The 19,507-nt window shown below is 41.2% G+C and overlaps 1 protein-coding gene across 11 annotated transcripts in view; it reads right to left on the bottom strand.

Annotated features, from left to right (window-relative positions):
- STXBP5L (syntaxin binding protein 5 like) overlaps positions 1-7,700 on the bottom strand; it is a 185,812-nt gene extending 178,112 nt beyond the window's left edge. For 9 of the 11 annotated variants that reach the window (XM_038147882.1, XM_038147919.1, XM_038147889.1 and 6 more), the window contains exon 1: positions 7,477-7,700. In XM_038147882.1, the coding sequence (XP_038003810.1) occupies positions 7,477-7,665 (189 nt within the window). In that variant the 5' untranslated portion in view covers positions 7,666-7,700. The remainder of the gene's footprint in view (positions 1-7,476) is intronic. The other 2 variants (XM_038147910.1, XM_038147964.1) reach the window with 1 other exon arrangement.
- Positions 7,701-19,507: the final 11,807 nt, after the last annotated feature.

Below are 19,507 nucleotides of genomic sequence, written 5' to 3'. Positions count from 1 at the left end.
TCTCTCATAAAGACATAACTGGATACTAGCTGAATAAGGGATGTGACTTCTGAGTATCTGACCTCACAGCATTCTTACATAACAGACTTTTAAATGAAATAGAAGCAATTTTTTAAAATTTGTTGGATTCAAATTCTGCAAAAAGACATGCTACCATACACACATGCATCTACTTGTACACACCACAGAATTCAGTAAGGCTCCTTCTGAGTCTATACATTCATCAACTCAAAGCCTTGAATATTGAGGTTGGGGTTTTTTCAGTACTATATACAACTTAACTTCAAAGGAACCATAAAGAGTGCACCTCTTCAGACTTTGACCCTAGCTACAGGTGACAGATTGTGTCTAGTACTTTTTATTATTCATAGTCTTTGTTGGTGATCTGTTAGGAATGGACACAGCACTGCACAAAGATAACATCTTATTACATTTGAGCACACTTGCCAGCCATCTGTACCTAATAATATTGCTTTCTCTCCTCTCCACAGATGCACATTACTTGTTTTTCTAATCCTACAGTCCTCTAATTTTCCCCTATAATGACTCTAACACGCATTGTGACAAATTAATATACTCCACAAGCTACTTTCATAAGCACTTTTTTCTTAGAATAGCCAACAGACCACTATATTCATGTAGTTTAGGAAGGTGTATTAGTTCACTCTCTACTGCTTCCTTTTCTTGGTTTATAAAGTGAATACACTAACTTTTCATAGTATTTTCACACAGACTTCAAAAAGTGTTTTTGGGCATAAATCATACACCAGGGAGTATCAGATGTCTCAGAACAGGAAGCAGATACGAGTGGATGTTCATCTAAACAAAGTGAGAATGGGGTCTGTCTTGGATTTAGTCCAGCTCCACTGAGGATAGCTGCATGTTTTACACAGAATATGCATTTCTATCTGGAAAAAAAAACAACTTTATATTTTTAGCCAAGAACCTCTAAGTAATTTTTTGGTCATTTCTTTAAAAAAATTAAGTGTAAGTATTTTTCTTCCAGAAGTAAGTTGAGGGCAAAGTGGCTTATGCAACCAACTTTTTATGTGACAGCTCCTCAATCAGAACACTGTGAGCCAATCAGTGTGAATTTCCTCCATCCCTCCTACAAGGGATTAAAAATTGCTTTTCCCGCTGCAACAGTGAGAAAAATTCTCATTAACTACCTGGTGACCCTCAGGTGAGGAATAATATAGTCAGTGTTCCCACTAGAGTTGGAGTTGTTCAGCCTGGAGAAGAGTAGGCTCCAAGGACACCTTAGAACATCTTCCAGTACCTAAAGGGGGCTAAAATAAAGCTGGAGAGGGACTTTTTACCAGGGCATGTAATGATAGGACAAGGGGCAACAGCTTCAAACTAAAAAAGAGCAGATTCAGATTAGATATTGGGAAAAAAATTTCTTTACTATGAGCGTGGTGAGGCACTTGCCCAGGCTGCCCAGAGAAAGTGTGAATGCCCCATTCTTAAAAGTGTTCAAGGACAGGTTGGATGGTGCCTTGAGCAGCCTGGTCTAATGGAAAGTGCCTGTGTCCATGGCAGTGGGGTTGGGACTAGATAATCTTCCAACCTCTATGATCCCATGGATTAAGAAAAAAAAACCAAAAAAACTACCAAACCAACAATGAAAAAAACCCACTTGAAATGGGACACAAAATTAGAGCAAATATCTTAACCTTTTGGTTTCCCTTTGTGAAATCAAGAGTTGAACTCAGTGATCCTCAAGGATCCCTTGCAACTCAGGTAATTCTATGATTCTTATATTGTTAAAAATGCAAGGTCAACCATAAAAAGCAAAAGAATTTAAAAATACATGAAATAAATTAATCTATGCCGTATGAATTTGTTCTCCTCTTGTAGGGATTAATTAAATTATCTTCTTCTGCCATTGTACAGTAGAGCCAGAAATCCATCTGCAGTCATTTGAGACAGAAAGGAAATTCAGAGTCATTCTGGCTATCTAAGGTGGGCATATAAACGGAACAACTAACCTACAGATCACTCTGAAACTGTGCAGAATATGTGCAACAGAATGTGAAAACAATGGGAGGCCCAATGGGAAGATGTGGGATAAGTTAAATATGCCAAAAAGAAAAACAGATGCAAAGCAGGTCAAGCTGGAAACTCAAAACAGGGGACCCTGAACATTTTGGATTTTCTGTGGCATCTATACTGCAGGGATAAAATCATTTCCATCTCACAGAAATATTATGAAGGTCAATTCATTAATGTTTATAAAGCTTTCAGAACTACTGTGGTGAGCACTTCTGTTGGAAAAGTCCATGGGGAACTTAATATTCAGGCATGCTCTGGGTTTTAAGTATGCAAAGAAATATTGAAGTACTTTTCTATGAGCAAACACTATTTGTTCTGCTAAATTAAACCTATAGAAGAAATATGGGATCATATAATTAAAAGTTGTCTGTGCAAACAAAGGTATTTAAGAAATGTGGAACTTTTTGAGTGCTTTATTCAGCAACCTTAAAGGTCTGGAAATAATTTTGCAGATGTAATTGCATGTGTTGGCCATGAAGGGTGTGCATTACTTCATTTGGGATTAATAATGCAAAAATACAGATATTTGCATAAAAAATCCCAACAAGTGAATCCAGTTATACTACTACAGATACCTTAAAATCTTCAAAATTCATTCAAAAGAAGCTTTTAATGTGCTATGCTCTTTGCCATGTTTAAGTCCTATTTCCAACTAATACAAACACTTACAAAAGAAGAATAGATTATGCTTATCACAAATTTCATGAAATTACTATAATCTAATTTAGAAGTGTAATTTATGACTCTGTAGTTTTAAACAGAATAGGGTTTTGCACCTAACTTTAGATCCAACCTCTGGTATATAGGAAAAAAAATCCTTCCCCACATTATTTTATTTACCATTTAAGTATTAAATGAACTCTGAGAACTTACAAGTAAGAGCTCATACTAATTTTAAAATGGGTTTTCATTAAAATGTAGCACTTTGCAAACATTTTAATTTTTGCTCTCTGTATGACCTTAGCAAGGAAACAAGACAGATTAACTAAACAGCTCAAACTGACTAAAGCACTATGGATAGCTCATAACAAGGATTTTTTTGTTTTTAATACTTCATAACCAAAAATGTGCTCCTGCAGCATTGTGCTTAAACTGCCATTCCAAAATTCATCTTTTTTCTGTTATCACTGAACTACAGTGTATTGTTGCATTTGCAGCTAAAATACCTACTTGGCTGTTGTCAGAAGGACTATATGTTTATCTTCATAGGTTGACAAAATAAAGTATTATAATCTATAAACTCTGGGAATTAAAATTTAAGACTACCTGATAGGAAATCCAGATAATTAAGGTATTTAACTCATTGACTGTATCTTGAAGGCCGGTTTTTGCCAAACATAAGCAGGATTAGGAAGGCACAATTGCAATTGGCCATGGGATTCCATACCAGTTTTAAAAAAAGCTTAAAACTGTTCTGGCCTCCTTGGGTTTTGCATAAAGACTGGGTAATGAACATACTGAAACTATGACTATATTAGCAATATAAACAATACAGTTAGAGGATGTTTACTGTGTTGCAAGACTACCCAGTAATAACACTAAAGACCAGTCTGGAAAAAAACACAACTCATGCATTGGGGTTTAAAGGTAATCCATAACCATTTGGGAAGCAATTCTTTGAGAAGATTAAATTGCCAGTTCTTGGACCTTTTCATGGGAATTCAGTTGCTGCCCACAGCAAAAGAAAATGTGTTAGAGTAGATAATTGTATACCTGGTAAAGTACAATTGTTACTGTGCTCTTAACTAAGGTCTTGATTTCAATGTTATTAACCTCATGCTCTACAAATTCAATTCAACTCTGTGATTGTTCTCCAAGAAAACCCTGAGTAGTTCTACATGGGAGACCTATTTTCATGAGGAACAAGTACATCACATACCAAAAAAATGTACATCTTCATTCTTACTTAGTTTTTCCCAACTGTGTCATCCCCTAACAAGCAACCTTCTGAAAAAGCAACAAAATCACAGTTTTCTCCTTTTATGTTCTGTCTGCTCAAAGTTCTACTTAAATGATTTAAAACATTCCAACTGTGAGCTTCTCACTTCTTTTATTAATAGCAAATCTTTCCCCAGTGCCGTATTTTAGTTTCTGGATCGTCTGGACAAACACAGGTGAGCCTAAAAATGCTTGCCAGAGAAAAAAACCCAACACATATACAGAGGGAAAATACAAACAAGCAAAGCCAAGGAAATTAGGTCTATCCCAATTAAAATTAACATAGACTTTAGTAGCTTATTCTGCTGGATCATGCCTAGTCTTAGGATGATGCTGCTATCTCACACGTTCAATTCAACCCATGTGAACTATAATCAATATTTTCATGATTTGCACTTGGATACCAAATCCCAAGAGCAGCCCCTAGATGCAGCCTAAACTGTACCTCAGCTTCCTGCTGTCACAAAATAGGTAAGACAATATTTCACATTGCTTGAGTACTTTGAAAATGGTGCCACTGATTCATTATTACAGCTACCAACATATAAATTTATCATGCTTAAAACAGGACATAGCTATTTCATACATAATAGTTTCAAGAATATTTCATTCTTTCAATACGGAAGATCACATTAATGATTTAAATATAAATGCCAAAAATAACCAATTGAGAGCATCTTGGTGTAAAATATTCAGTTCATTTCTGTTAAACTCTAGTCTGTATCTCAAAAAGACACTGTGGTCATAACTAATCTAAAAATACCACAAAATGGAGAGCTGGCTTTCAGGTGTGTTACAAATGAAATCAGAAGTGTTACTGTTCAAAACAGCGTTCTGCTAGAGGATTGGATCTGTGTTTTCAGCCAAGCAGACCTCCCACAAACTTCAGAAAGGCAACTTATTTACATAAAAACTGCAGGGAAAGGCTCTTTAATTCTTAAGTATGAGTCAGCTTTTACGTTTCACTTCTAAACGAGGATTTTTATAACCAGCAAAGGAAAGGAAAACCAGTCTGAGGTGCTACTTAGGCTGTTAGCCTAGATGCCTCGACCCTGCAGAAAACAAACCAAAACTGCCATCATCTTTATCCAGTTCTGCGTGCAGCAGGATCACAGATCCTTAAATATGCAGCCCGTGTAACTTATGTAACTGAACATGCAAATACCCAATTGAAATACCAGAAGTGCTGCACAACAAAAGCTTGGGGAGGACAGAATTTGGGTTATGTGTGCATGGTGTACTTTTAATCCGATGCAGACTGACCGAGGTACAAATTCTGGCAGGGCTCTGGCCCCCGGAGCAGGCAGGGGGAAGCTGTGCCTGTGTCAGGCCCCACTGCCCTGGCTCCCTTGCAACGGCGCAGGGCCCTCACAGCTTCCTTCAAACCGCTCCTGGTGCTCCTGAAGTGCGGCAGAGCTGCTGAAGTGGAGCCCGTGGAATAAACACTGCAGAGTGTCAGGAGCACATGATCACCGAGTGTTTTGGAAGTTTGCTTTCGCCATACCTTTGTATCTTGGAAAAAGGAATCCGGTATTTTGTGTACCAGAGACTTCTGCAGTGACATACATTCATAAGCAAGTGCTGCTGCAAGCAACCAAAAGGTTTCCTACACAAATATTTACTTTGTTGAGAACATTTTAACCTGAGAGCTAAGACAGGCAAATATTAGCTACTAAAATCTTCTTCAAATGACATATGCCTTCACACATATTCCAAGTAGATCTATCAGGACATAACGCTAACTGTCTTCAAGTAATATCAAAGCAAACAGGAGAAATAATGGAGATTAGGGGAAAAAAATTCACCTTGTGTTGCTTATTTTCACAAATAGGCCATATAAAATAAGAATACATCTCACTAAATACAGATCTTTGTCCTTATCACATGACTTAAACATGAAAAACCATGTTGAGTTTTAGCCTTACCTAGAAATGTCTGAATAATGTACCTTGATTGTTTGTGTTATCTTTTTACTGACGTGACAAAATAGGGAAATCACTGTACTCAATACCTGGACTTTCACAAAATGTTAAATTACTGCGTACCTAAGCAAAAGTAGTCAAATCCAAGCCTGGCAAGCAGGTATGATTCTAATGCACTCATCACTGACACTCTGTTATAAACTACAGAATCATTTGAGTCAAAAGGCTGGAACCTGTTGTGGTTCAGGATGACAAAGAACTATAAGAAAAAAAGAATTAGTATTTTGTAGAATCTATCTAAAGGTCTCTGAGTCTTTAAGCCATGGGGGCTCATTCTTCTCCCCTTGAACTCTGCAAGAGTTTTGACACCAGCTGTAGCTGCAAGCCAAACAGAATTAGAAACATGGTATCTGAGATCAGGGAAGCTGTGTGTTTCACAAGGACCAGATCTGCCCACAAAATGTCTCATAGGCCTGTCTTGGCTATTTATATTTATTTCTTCTTTCCAAACACAAAAAGAAATAACGATGTGCTGGAGTTGACTGTCATCTAAATTTCAGATCCATTTGTATCTGATTAATAAAAGCAAAGTATACTGAATAGGTCCATTTACTCCTAGTAATGCAAATTGCACTAATTAAAAATTCTGGTTTTGAAGCTTCTAATCAAAACAAATAAGCAAACAAAATTTCTAGTAAAGCCACCAGAATTCACATAAAACTGACATGTAAGAGTAGAAGACCATAATCTCCTTTCGTATTTTGTCTTCATTACAAAAGTATGATTTTCATATTCCAGAGCTAATCAAGTTCCAAATAGTTTGTTCTGTCTTACAGGTTCAAGTATTTAAAACCACCACTAAAAGCTTTGTTGCAGAAAACAGATACAAACCAAAATACATACAGGGATATCTTACACTTTCTACTCATAGAAAATTCCCACTTAAGGAAGTGATCAACACATGAAAACCAGAACAGATTTGGCAACTTTTGGTATTTGTGCTGTCCCACTAAGTTTGCTATCATGCAATCAGAAGCTTCAGTACTAACGGTAAACAGCCACCCTGAATCTACATCCAGCTCCTCACAAATAATTGAAGTCCTGGGTTCAGTAGTCACTGCACTGTTTTTTATTTCTAGCTGGTGCCTTTTTCTTAAAATAGAGAAGGAAAAGCAGAGAGAATGAGAAGAGTGAGGAGGGGAAGTAGATGCATACAATCTTCAATTTCTAATAACTTGTAAATGTTATCGGTACTAACACCAATTTATTTGCTTTCCTGTCCACAATCCTGTCAGCCGTTTGGGGTCCAAGTGTGAACTTGGAATTCAGCCCTGAGTGCTGAAATCAAGATTTCTACAAATTTACTGACCACCCCAACTCTGCAGCAGGAAGAAAAAAGCATCCACTGGATCTCTGTCTTTCCATTCCAAAGTCCTTATACAACCACTGCAGTTCTCAAGTAAAACGCTTATTGGTATCATATTACTACCCCCCCGCCACACACCCCCCAACCCAGGGTAGCTTTTATTATTTCCATAGAAAATAAAAATACAGCCTTTACCTTGCAGATCTGAAAATAATCTGAAGTGAGCGTCTCCTGGATCTCCTCTCTGGGTGTCCCTGCAGCTCCCGCAGTCCCTCCTGGGTGCACGGAGCCACCAGCCCCACTTCCACTGCCACCGCCACTGCTTCCAACAGGGGATGCGGCAGTTAAACCATCCAAAACTTTGCGAAAATTAAATTTCTTCATTTTGGAAAAATCTTTAGGAGGATTTGAGGGGGAAGAAAGGATGTGTCGTAACACATTCAGCTACATGTAGCGACCGAGAAAGTCTTTAATGGTCCTCTGAGTGAGGCAGCACTTTAAGTCTCTTGTACCAAACAGAATGTCAATATTAGGTATAATTGATCGAAAAATACAAAGGCTTCATTTTGTCAGACGCAAAAGCTACCTGGAATGGTCCTTTCCAAAAATAAATAAATAAACAAATAAATAAATAAATAAAAGATCCACAAGCAGCAGGACTAAGATTTACGTTCAAACAAGGAACAATGGAACAACCGCCATCGGGTTCGCTCGCAAAATCCACATTTAGCAGTGGTCAAAACAGAAAAGTAAATAAAAAATTGAAGCCGGCATCCAAAACAGTGGGATCCATCCCTCTACCTCATCTGCCTGAGATCTGCCTTCGGCACTTGATTATTTCAGCAAAACCACCAAAATGCGTCTACACTCAATTTCCCCTTTCCCTCAAAACCCCTCTGAGCCAGGGGTATCTGCCCCCGAGATTTCCGCGGAGCGGATTCCCCGCTCCCAGCCGCTGGCGCGACTCCTGTTTCTGGTTCCCTGCCCACCCCAGCAAATGCCGGCAGCCGCTGCCGCACTCGGTGCTCCTCTCTGTCCCCTCGGGCTCCACGGCGGGGTGCGAGATGCGGGGTGCGAGCCCCCTCGCTCTCCTCGCCGCCCCGGCCGCCGCTCCGTGAGGAGCGACGGCAGCGAGCGACCCCCTAAGCCAGTCCGGCCGTCCCGGGCTGACCACCCGTCCCGTCCCTGCGCTGACGGACCCCCGCCCGTGCCGATCACCGAGCCTGTGCCGCTGCCGTGCTCTCCCCCCGCAACCGCTCCGACGGGACCGGGCTCCCTGCGGCGCCGGGGGGACGCGGGGCGGGGAGGGGCGGGTGCGGAGCGGAGCGGGGCAGGTGAGCGGGCAGCAGAGGGTGGCGGTGGCGGCTACTGCCCGCGCGGCGCGCTCGCAGCCGTTCTCCGAGGTACTGAAAGCTCCGGCGGCGTCAGCCGCAGCTCCTCCTCCTCGCCCTTCCTCCTCCTCCTCTCCTTCCCTGCCTCCCGCCCCCGTCCGCCAGGCCCCGCCTGCCGCACCAGCGCGCAGCCGGCGCCCCACCCCCCGCTCCCGGCCCTGCTGTGGGCGGGGGGAAGGCGGGGAAACGCTAGCGATTGACAGGCACGCGCGGGCTCCCGTTCCTCGCCGCGGGGCGGCCGCGGGGACGGGACTGGCGGACGGGGAGAAGGGGCGGCTCCAGATAGGGAGCGAGCGATGTCTGACAGCCCTCACGATCCGCAGCCTCTGATTGGGGCGCTGCGAGGATGGGCACCCGCTTCCACCAATAGGAGCCCGGTTCCGCGATGCCCCGCCCCGATGCCGGTGGGATGGGCGGGGCCAGGGAGCCCCCGCCACACTGCGGCGAGAGCGGCAACGGCCGCGGAGCTGTTGAGGGGGAGCAGCCTCGGGGCAGCGGCGCTGGAAGGGAACAGCGTTTGTGGCGATGGGGGGACTGAAAGTTGGTGTCGCAGCCTCAGCTGCCTGCGGGAGGTCGAACAGACCTAAAATTCGGCATAAAGTTGTGTCAGGGGAGACTTGGGTTGGATATTAGGAAAAGGTTCTTTGACCCCGAGGTGGTTGGGCACTGGAACGGGCTCCCCAGGGAAGTGATCACAGCACCCAGCCTGACAGAGTTCAAGAAGCCTTTGGACATTTCCCTCAGGCACATGGTGTGACTCTTGGGGATGGTCCTGTGCAGGGCAGGAGATGAACTCCATGATCCTTGTGGGTCGCTGCCAGCCCAGGATATTCTGTGGTTCTGTGCAAATGCCACGGGAGGTGACGCGCTTGGCGGTGGCAGGGAGCGGTCCTGAGTGAGGAGCCCGCATTTCTCGCCGTGGCACGGAGGGGTCTGTGCGGGTCGGTGCTCAGCCCGCACACTGACATTGCCTCCTCGGGGGCAAATCCCTTTTTTCTTCCCAGGAGGAATACAAAGGACCCAGGGCTGCCCTTCCCGAGGCTCGCTCCGAAGCCGCGCAAATTGCTTGGGACAGCTCTGTGGCCTCTGAAGCGCGATCCGGCACGGGAGGTGTTACACTGCACGCAAGCCTCCATAAAAAGGTTATTCAGGTCAGGAACAAATGAGGCAGCGATTAAAAGTGACTCATGGCACAGCGCTGTCAACGTGGTTGGAAGCCGAGAACTGAATAAAATGGTGTAAGGAATAAGCACATAGCACCTCTCCTGTACAGGAATTAATCTGTAACACCTCACCAAAGTGTTGCACTTTCCTCACACTTGACCAATGAGTGCACACTGGTCACCTCATTTTTCACATGTTTTAGGGGTGCTTAGTGTAGGTCTGGTACCCGCTCTAACCCCTAATTTGTTTTTTATGAACCCTACAGTTCTGTGAAGCAAGATACTAGTTTTTATTTTATCATCTTACACTGAGATCTATGCTTTTTTTTTTTCACTTTAGCTCATCCCTTTGTGTTCACAGGTACTCCCCATCTGCATGATAAAAAGATTGCAGTAAAGTTCAAAGAATAAGTGTAGCTTCACTTAATGCCCTCATGAAAAACAAAGGGTACATTGCTGATGAAACTGGAAAGGTTGATAGGTTTCCGCAGCCAGGAAAAAAGGGAACATAACTTTGTATGGGAAACAAAATATATGAGGACTATGGCAAGGAGACAGAAATGAAAAAGGGAATGGAACTGAGTAAGCAAATCTGTAAAGATAAAAGTACAGAGTTTTGAAGAATGAGGAAAAGTCAAAACCCAGTTGAAGCTATTTGAAGAATGTCATGTCCTACTAATACTATGTTCACCAGAGGCAATGCGAGTTTTAAAAAAAAGGCTAACAAAACCCAAAAGAAAGACAACAACATGAATTGTAAATAGGAAAGGGAAAGATAAGGTTAAAAATGAAATAATTAGGATGAAGAAAATATCACAGAGACTTGCAAAAAGTCTGTCTGGGAGTCAGAGGGTACTAGAGGAAGCAAATCTGATAACACAATCGTTTTACAGTTCCAGGGAGGACAGAGATAAGACAGTTTGTTTTAAGTCAAGAAAAGGATGAAAATTAGAAGAATGAATGATAACTTTGGAGTTGGAATAAGGTGCAGACATTTTTTGAATACCAGCAACATTCCTATTCCAGAGAATCACTATGGAGAGCTGGGTGTTGATGATTAGATACTACCTCGGAGTATCCAAAAGGGTGAGCAAGGATCCTCACACTGCCAGTGTGCTGTTAGGAAAACTGACTTGTAGGAAAAAAAAGCAAAACAAAAACCATCTGACCAATAAAATACAATCAGTTCTGTTTGTAAACACCAACTGAGAAAAAGAGTTGAAGTTGGTGTCACTACTGATGACGTAAGGCATGTATGTCCCTTGTGAACATTTTTCTCTAAGCTGGACACAGATCCAGAAGCAGAGAGAGAGTGATGGAAATGAGAGTTGTGGGATGGTGCAGAGGGAGAGAGGACAGTTCAGGGCATAGGCAAACTCAGTAACAGTTTTGACAGGCACAGAAATAAGCCCCACTGAATGACCACATTGCTGAGAAATTTTGTTGCATAACAACAACAACAAAAAAAGGGAACAATTTGGTTTTGACACAGTAAAAAACCCTATTGCTTCTTTTTTTTTTCAGTGGGGAAACAAGCAGTAGACATGAGGTATTCTGTTGCTGACTTGTACTGGTTTAGATGGTATTGGTGTTTCATAGGATACTTGTGAGATTGCCACTGCGAGTTTTAATAAAAGTTGATAAAATTAGGAAACTATGGAAAGATTTTAGATATTAAATTGGTACATAAAGTTAAATAATACATGCCAGTGCATTGTGGGAAATATGCATCTGAATCTGCATTTTAGATAGTAATGAGAAGGTATTCTCCTCAGTGATTTTTTTTAGTAGTATCTTTTACATTTAGTAGTCATCTTGTTCTGCAAGGTCAAACAGAAACCAAATGTTAAAAGGATGACAGTTCACTACAAAGATTTTGCTGAGAAAGAGGATCTTTAACAGACCACACCATCAAAATTCATATGAACTTTCATTCTGATTTTTGCTTAAGGAAGCTTGTGATTATGTGCAGTAATATAAAAAGATTGGTCAGAATCAAACCTGGCAAAGAAGAGTAATATTAATTCGGTTTTCTCTCAATCTGATTCAAGAACTGACCAAGAAATTGAAGAATCAGGAAAGATGTGCTTAGATCAGCTGACCAGAAAGTGATAATATTAGAGATTGTATATGTTTTGATCATTAATGTTATGGTCAGTTCTCTGGCTTTCTTGGGGTTTTTTTGGGTTTTTTTGGTTTTTGGTTTTTGGTTTTTTTTTGGTTTTTTTTTTTGGTTTTTTTTTGGTTTTTGTTTTTTTTTAATAGCAAATCATTCTTCAGCCTGTGGACTAGAGTTTCCTGACTTTTTAAAGCTGCAAACATATTTTAATCTCAGGTTATATTTTTGGTAGTTAAAAAAAAATACACGCAGAAGTGTGCAGTAAGTGATGGTTTCACAGTTGACACTTTTTAAGTGATTCATGTGAGTCCCTTTGATAACCCATGTGTTAGGAGTTAAAAGCAATGACCCTTGAGAGAAATCACTGTATGCCCACCAGCAGCAGACTAGACCACAGCCTTGCAACTACATCCTGACAAAGAGTGCCTCTCTTTCTGTGCCTCTAGAGAAACTAAGGAAAAAGATGTAATCAAATAGCAGAAACACATTTATGCCAATGCAGGCAAAACCGTGGCTTTGCACAGCTACCTATTCCTCATTACACTGTGGGACACTTGCCAGTGTTGCCCATGTATCTGTGTAATTCCAGAACATCGAATGGCAGCAAGCATAGTGTTCCTGCCTGCAGAGCTCCACTAAAAATATCCCCAGTCGGTGCTGAATATCTGGTTAGAACAGCTTGCTGAACTCTATCAATTAGCCAGATCCTAATCTATTTAATGTGTTTTATTAAGGCTATATAATGCTAATGTTTTAATCAAAATGTCAAGCAGTACTAAATCAGATTCATTAGGAAGGTCCAAGTCTATCACATCCATGTGGTTACCTTGATCAAACAAACCTGTAATCGCATCAAAAATTGAAGTCAGGCCTGCTTGTCAAGTCTTGTTTCCATAAAGCCATGTGGACTTGCTTTCATTACATTCCTACCTTTAACTCTTTATTGATTGAATCACGCATAGCATGACTGCGTTAATTCACATAACATCACTGTTTTGTCTAGGATTACCAAGGATGCCAGGTCTGTTATTACCTTGGTCATTCTGCTTGATTCTTGGAATAACATGAACTTTCCTTTTGCTCTTTGAATATTAGCTGTAAAGAGAGCTGTTAAAAATTAACATAAGAAGGCTGGAAGTCTCCTACTCTTTAAGGATCTTTGGATACTCAGGTGCCATAGAGACTGCTGATTGAAAAACAGCAGTGCCATTCTCATCCTACAGAGGTGTCAATGGATAGAAAGATAATTCATCATCCTCATGTAATATTAATACATTATCATTTTTCTTTCTTTTCACAAGAACAGGATGAAAATATTTACCATAAAAATGAGATCTTTTATGCATGCTCTGAAACCAGATTTCTTAATGAAGAAGCTGTGGAATGTGTCTGTACAAAGCTGAGAATATAATTTTGTAATAGGACTCCATTTTGCGCAGTAGGCAAAGTACAGGTGTAAATTAGCCCATGGGTAGAGTTCCCCATGGATAAATCACCTCAGCTTGAGGTGATCTGTTCTCATTGCTGTTGAAAAGGAAGGTCCTGCATCCATTTGAGCTCTTGGAGGGGGTTTGTCACTTCAGCAATGCATTCATTTGCTAGGAAAGTCAATAGTTTTATTTTGGGTTAATGAGCTGGATTAGCTCTGCACAGAGTCAGACAAGCCCTAGAGCCAGTGCAAAGAAAAGCAGAGCCACAGACCTGGACAGAAAGATGAGGGTAGTCCCACTTGTTACAGTGGTTTGGCTCTGCTGCACACTAAAAATTCATTGTGGTGGTGGCCTATTGAGCTGCATTCCAAATACATGCCCTGCTCAGGAAGGGCTGCATATCTCAGTGAAGAGCTGTCCCAAGCCACCTGAACAGCAGCTGGGGGCAGAGACTGCCCTGTTGTGACAGAACAATGGGGGTTTTTGCAGAAGGCTCTCCCAAGGCTCTGGGACTCAACCTAGATTTGGTGCTCTGAAGCAGGAGCCCTTTTCTAACAGGTTGCGGGGTCCAAGGTGTTACAGAAGCCACAGAGGAGCTGAAGTTACGGCACAGCAGTAACTTGCTTTTTTTCTATAGCAAGTCTGCAAATATCTGGGGTGTCAAATTGAGATAACTTGGGTTCTAGTCAAGACAGTGTGGGACCTTGCCTGGGAGACACAACTGGTCTAAGAAGCTTGATAAATTCTAGGGTAGTTAAAATATATCATGCACCATGTTGCCAGAGATTTCTTATCCGCCTTTATTGTAGCTCTCAGACTGACTTTTTGGTATTCTCTCTGCATCCAACTTGCACTGTATTCCATGCACAGTTTTCTAGTGCTTCCTCTTAATCCTTTTGCCTAACACTTCATTTTATAGATCCCTGTCTGTCATATAGTTTAGCTCCCTGTTTCCCCTCTTACCCCTTCAATAAGGATTAGATAAAACAGTCTGGCTTTCCCAGGTCCTGCTGTGAGCCCGGCTATTTGAACTCCTAATGACCCGGGCTCGCAATCCAGCCTGTGCACATCCAATGTATCTGAAGGTGTAATGGTTCATTAAAATATTTTTAGTAACTGGCACCGGTTTTCAAAAAGCAGAGTTGTTATTTTCATACTCTGAATTTTTCATTTCCATCAAACATATGTCTGACTTTTGATCAATGTATATACATTTCTGAGTTTTTTGGTGGATGTTTTCCATTCTGAACATTTTCATCTTCTGTAGGAGCTGCAAAACAGCAGGAGCTGATGCCTTTTCAAAGTCAGTTGTTAATAGTTCACTGAACAGCTTTCCAAAATATGACATCTCTGAAAATGGAATAGCCACTAGTTTTTCAATACAAGGGAATGTTTGGGTCCTTGACCAAATGTGTACCTATCCAGGTAACAGATCCACCAAACTGACCGGTCACCCTCCCAAACATGTTTGCAAGAGATCACAGATTTCCCAGTCATCAAGGATAAGCTTTCAAATAGGGAACTTCAAGCATCAGTTAAGCATGTTAGATAATCTACTGTATTTAAATCCCTTGAGAGGAGAATATCCTTTATTAAAGCAAAATCAGTAAGAGCTTTAGCAAGTCAGGAAGACTGTAATTCACAGTGAATATTCTTTTTGTTGTCAGCTTTGCTACAAATTTGACATTTTATGCCTTTTTCCATTATTGCTCTGAGTGTTTTGCAAATTATCACTGACATTTGAAGTGACAGCCAATGTATTGCAAATTGTTAGCTCACTTTACTAGATTCTGCCCTAACAAAGGTCTCAGTTAGGACTGGGCTACTTGTCTTGGTTGCTTTCAAACCCACACAGTCTTGCAAGTTTGAAACATAATCTTTGAGTTCATTTAAAAGCATAGGGAGTTTGAAAGGAAAAAAAAACGTTTAATGAGTCTGCACTTGCTCTATAGAAAAGCTATCAGCACAGTTTGCATCTTTGGGCAGGTTTCTTCCAGTGTTCACAGAAAAGAGACTTCTTATTAGTTGGGGGAAATTTCAGCTGCCTTTCAATATCCTTCAGTTTAAATTATAGGGTAAAAATGTCCATTCACTCAAACTAGTTTGATGAATCATAGGAACCAAAAATATAATGTGTCAGTTCACAAAACATCAGATATCACATTTCTGGTCTATTTATGAAAAGCCTTCATAGAAAAAATCTTCTTTGAAGAGCCGGTGACTGCATTTAGTGTGGATGGCCCTTAATAGTGTAGATATTTGCATTAAAAAATAGTTGGAAAGATCAAAGTAAGAGAGAGAAGAAAAGCAAAGGTAAAACGGAGCCCACATTTCAGTATTTCAATCCTTTTGTTATTAAGAGCACTCAGTTTTATGTCTGCCCCTTTCATTTTTAACAATTGATATATTCTGCAAATTGCTGTTGACCTGCAAGACCAATACCACCAATACCCTTGTCTCTTTTTGATTAAACAATGCTTCATAATAAACAGCCTAACCAGAAGACTCCAAGGAACAAATGCTACCTGACTTCCAACAAATGCAGTCTGACTTCCAACGTTCTTTTCAAGTTTATGAAAAAAATCCTTGCTGCTACTCTATAGAATCACACCCGTCTCCCAAACCATCCCCCAAACCTGGACTACATCCTGACCACAGCCAGGTCCTCCAGCACAGGACTGCAAACCACCTAATCAGCTGTCTAAGAATTAATGTCATGTCTAGCTATTCCATGGGTGAATCTAATCACTGAAATGGCCCTTATGCCTTCCTTTTCCCCCCTTTAATCTTCATTTAAGAGCAAAGTGAAGGCAGATCCGACCATTCTGTCTCCTCTGCAAGTATTCCATTAAATACTCATCCTAGTCTTGATACTTTGTTGAAAGGAAGTCTGGCAGAAATGTTAGCAGTGAAAATCCAATCCGTCCTAAAAGTTTAAAAAATGTTTCTTCATGCCAGAAATGACAGCTGTATTATTCCTCAGCTCTTGTTCTCTCTCACAGTCAGGGATTTTCTTTATGCCAGTGTGATATATCAAATAGGAATTTGATGTGTAGTGCCTGTATTGGATATTGGATTGGATTGAGTTGTCTCAGGGGCTTGGCATCCTTGCTGTCCCATCTGCATCCTTCAGGTAGTGGATGTTTGCAGAGTGCTTTTCCAGCTAAGAAGTTAGTGCAGTGCTGATCTGCAACACAATGCTGAACACAAAGTTTGTCCCTCTGCAATCTTTGTGTGTACAATCCTATTAATGGCCATTTCTTCAAACCTGGAGGAGATAAGAATCCATCTCAGGACAGATCTGAGCTTATTTCTTCAGTGTATAAGCAGTACTTACAATGACAGGAATTATTTGTTTTCCAGTTCAGAAGCTCAAAATAATGTTAATGTATTTAAAATATATTGAAGTAACTATCTAAATATAAATTTAAAAAGGAAATGTCTGCTTTGAAAATATCAGAATTATTTTTTCCATATCTTGCTTGCATTTTATTTCTACTAGAATCATCTTCTAAACCTGACATACTTGTTCAGTCTTCCTGTCGACTCAACCTAGTCCAAAATAGCTGTCACTGACTTCCACTTCTGTTCTTTATAGAAGTTTGATGCATTTGTCAGTGGAGAATTAGGCACAGCTGTCCTACATCTCAAGATCTATGCGATGGTCATTTAATCAAAGCAGTTTCCCAAGAAACTGCAGGAGTAGTTTTCTGAAATATTTGATAGAGATCATGGTCCCCCATTGCGAGTTCCAGTCTCTCTCAGGCAGACCCACCACCTCCTAGGTGGAATACACCAGACTGATGGGCTTGCTTATCCCATCTGTGTCATCAAGCTGTGCTTTATTACCCAAATCCAGGCAAAGAATAAAAAAAAAATCTCTCTATTGTTCTACTAAGTGATTAGCAAATAATTGCATAGCCCACTCATGTACGTCACATCATGCTCATCTCTATCCACAAGGAAAATCACTTTTAATCTTTGACTCCAGTGTTAGGGAAGAGTTCAGAGTGATAAATCATACGGAACATTTTGATAGTTTCTTCCTAATAGAATTCAGTTTTCTGTATTTTTGAGAATTATTTTCTCATCTCTGTAAAATAAATAAGACCATAAATCCTGGTCTAAGGGATAACACCAGGAATCTGGCAGTTATTAAATAACACGCAGCCAAAACGAAGTATTGTACCTCTAACTCATTTGTCACATATTTTAGTCATTTGTTTCACCTGTTGGCAGGTTTGAAGGTGAGTAGGTATAACTGATACAAACAGTAATTTATTTGGTATTTAAGTTTGCTTAGTGGTGCCTGGGCTGTAGGAGTTTGGGTGATTCATCAAAGGCTCTTGTCCTCCAGACAGCACAGACTCTGTTTCATTACAAGCCCAGCAATTTTTGAAAAACCAGGAGGAGGCGTGTCTAAGCTTTCCATTCTTGGTTAACATGAACACAACATCCCAGGTCTTGCTTTGCGTCTACCATGTGTTCACAGACAAGCTGTAGAAACAAAGTTCCCACTCATTTTGAATATTAGGATCCCCAGACATTTTATGGATTGTGTGCCTTCTGGAATGCTCAGTTTTGATCAGGTGCACGTTCACATCCTATTCCTCACTCGGCAACATAGCCTATGGAGGGTGATTGGCATTCATACTAGAAATGCCTTATGCTTTCCTACCACTATGAATTATTGTTTTCATCTCTGAATTTCCATACACTGATGCTTGGACAGATTCTAGACACATTTGGAAGGAAATGTATTTTGAGTGACTGATGGAACAAATAATGTTTCTACTTCTCATCAGTCTATTCTTTAAAATACATCACTGACTTAGTATTTTCATCACTGCATTTAGTTTAGGCTCACCAAAACTCATTCTGTCAAGGTGGGTTTGTCTTTCCAAAGATTTGTGCTAAAATCTAATCTGTTCTGCATCCTCAATGTTTTAAGGCTTTTCTAATTTGATGCTACTCATGACACTGTGTTTATCTAGAAGGAAAAAAAGGCTTTAGTTGTTTACAAAAAAAACTAGAAAAGGGTAGAGTTCCTCACATCCTCTTTGCTCACATAGCTGGGAACCACATAAGAAAAGGTTTTGTTTCAGTGTTGCATTGGGGTTTGTGTGACAAGATTTTGGTAGCAGGGTGAGGACTACAGAAGCACCTTCTTTGAGAAGCTGCGAGAAACTTCCCCCATGTCTGACAGAGCCAACGCCAGCTGGCTTCAAGATGGACCTGCCATTGACCCAGGCTAAGCCCACATAACTTATTTAAGAAGGGGAAAAAATTATTGGGTAGAAGTAATTGTGGCCAGAGAAGAGACGAGAGAGAATAAGAGTGTGAGAGGAACAATTCTGCAGACGCTAAGGTTGGTGCAGAAGGAAGGGCAGGAGGTGCTTCAGGTGGCAGAGCAAAGATTCCCCTACAGCCTGTGGTGCAGATCCTGGTGAGACCTGCTGTTACCCTGCAGCCCATGGAAGTCCATGGGGAAGCAGAGATGCACGTGCAGCCCATGGAGAACCTCACGCTGAAGCAGGTGGATGCCTGATGGAGGCTGTGACCCATGGGAAGCTCACACTGAGGCAGAGTCCTGCAGGACCTGTGGCCCTGTGGGAAGAGAAGCCCACACTGTAACTTGTTTGCTGATAGGACTTGTGACCCTGCAGGGGACTCACACTGGAGCAGTTTCTGAAGAACAGTAACCCATGGGAAGGAGTACTGCTGGAGAAATTTATGGAGAACTATCTCCTATGGGAGGGACCCAGTGCTGGAGAAGAGGAAGGACTCCTCTCCCTGAGGAGAAAGCAGCAGCAAAAATTACCCATTCTCTTCTCCCTGCACTGCTAGGGGGGAAGGTGGTAGAGATTTGGGAATAAAGTTAAGCCTGGGAAGGAGGAAAGGGTGGGGAGAAAGTGTTTTTAATATTTGTTTTATTTCTTATTATCCTGCTCTGGCTCGATTTGTGAGAAATAAATTAATTTCTCCAAATTGAGCCTGTTTTGCCCATGACAGTAATCAGCGAGTGATTTCTCTCCATCCTTAACTCATGAGTTTTCATTATATTTGCTCTCCCCTGTTCTCTCCAGTTGGGGAGGGAAGTGATAGAGCAGCTTTTGTGGGCAC

The sequence above is a fragment of the Motacilla alba genome, chromosome 1 (genome assembly GCF_015832195.1).
Source record: "Motacilla alba alba isolate MOTALB_02 chromosome 1, Motacilla_alba_V1.0_pri, whole genome shotgun sequence".
In the NCBI taxonomy this organism is placed as follows: domain Eukaryota; kingdom Metazoa; phylum Chordata; class Aves; order Passeriformes; family Motacillidae; genus Motacilla; species Motacilla alba.
Note: the sequence above shows the minus strand (reverse complement) of the source record. Positions and strands in the feature narration are given on the sequence as shown.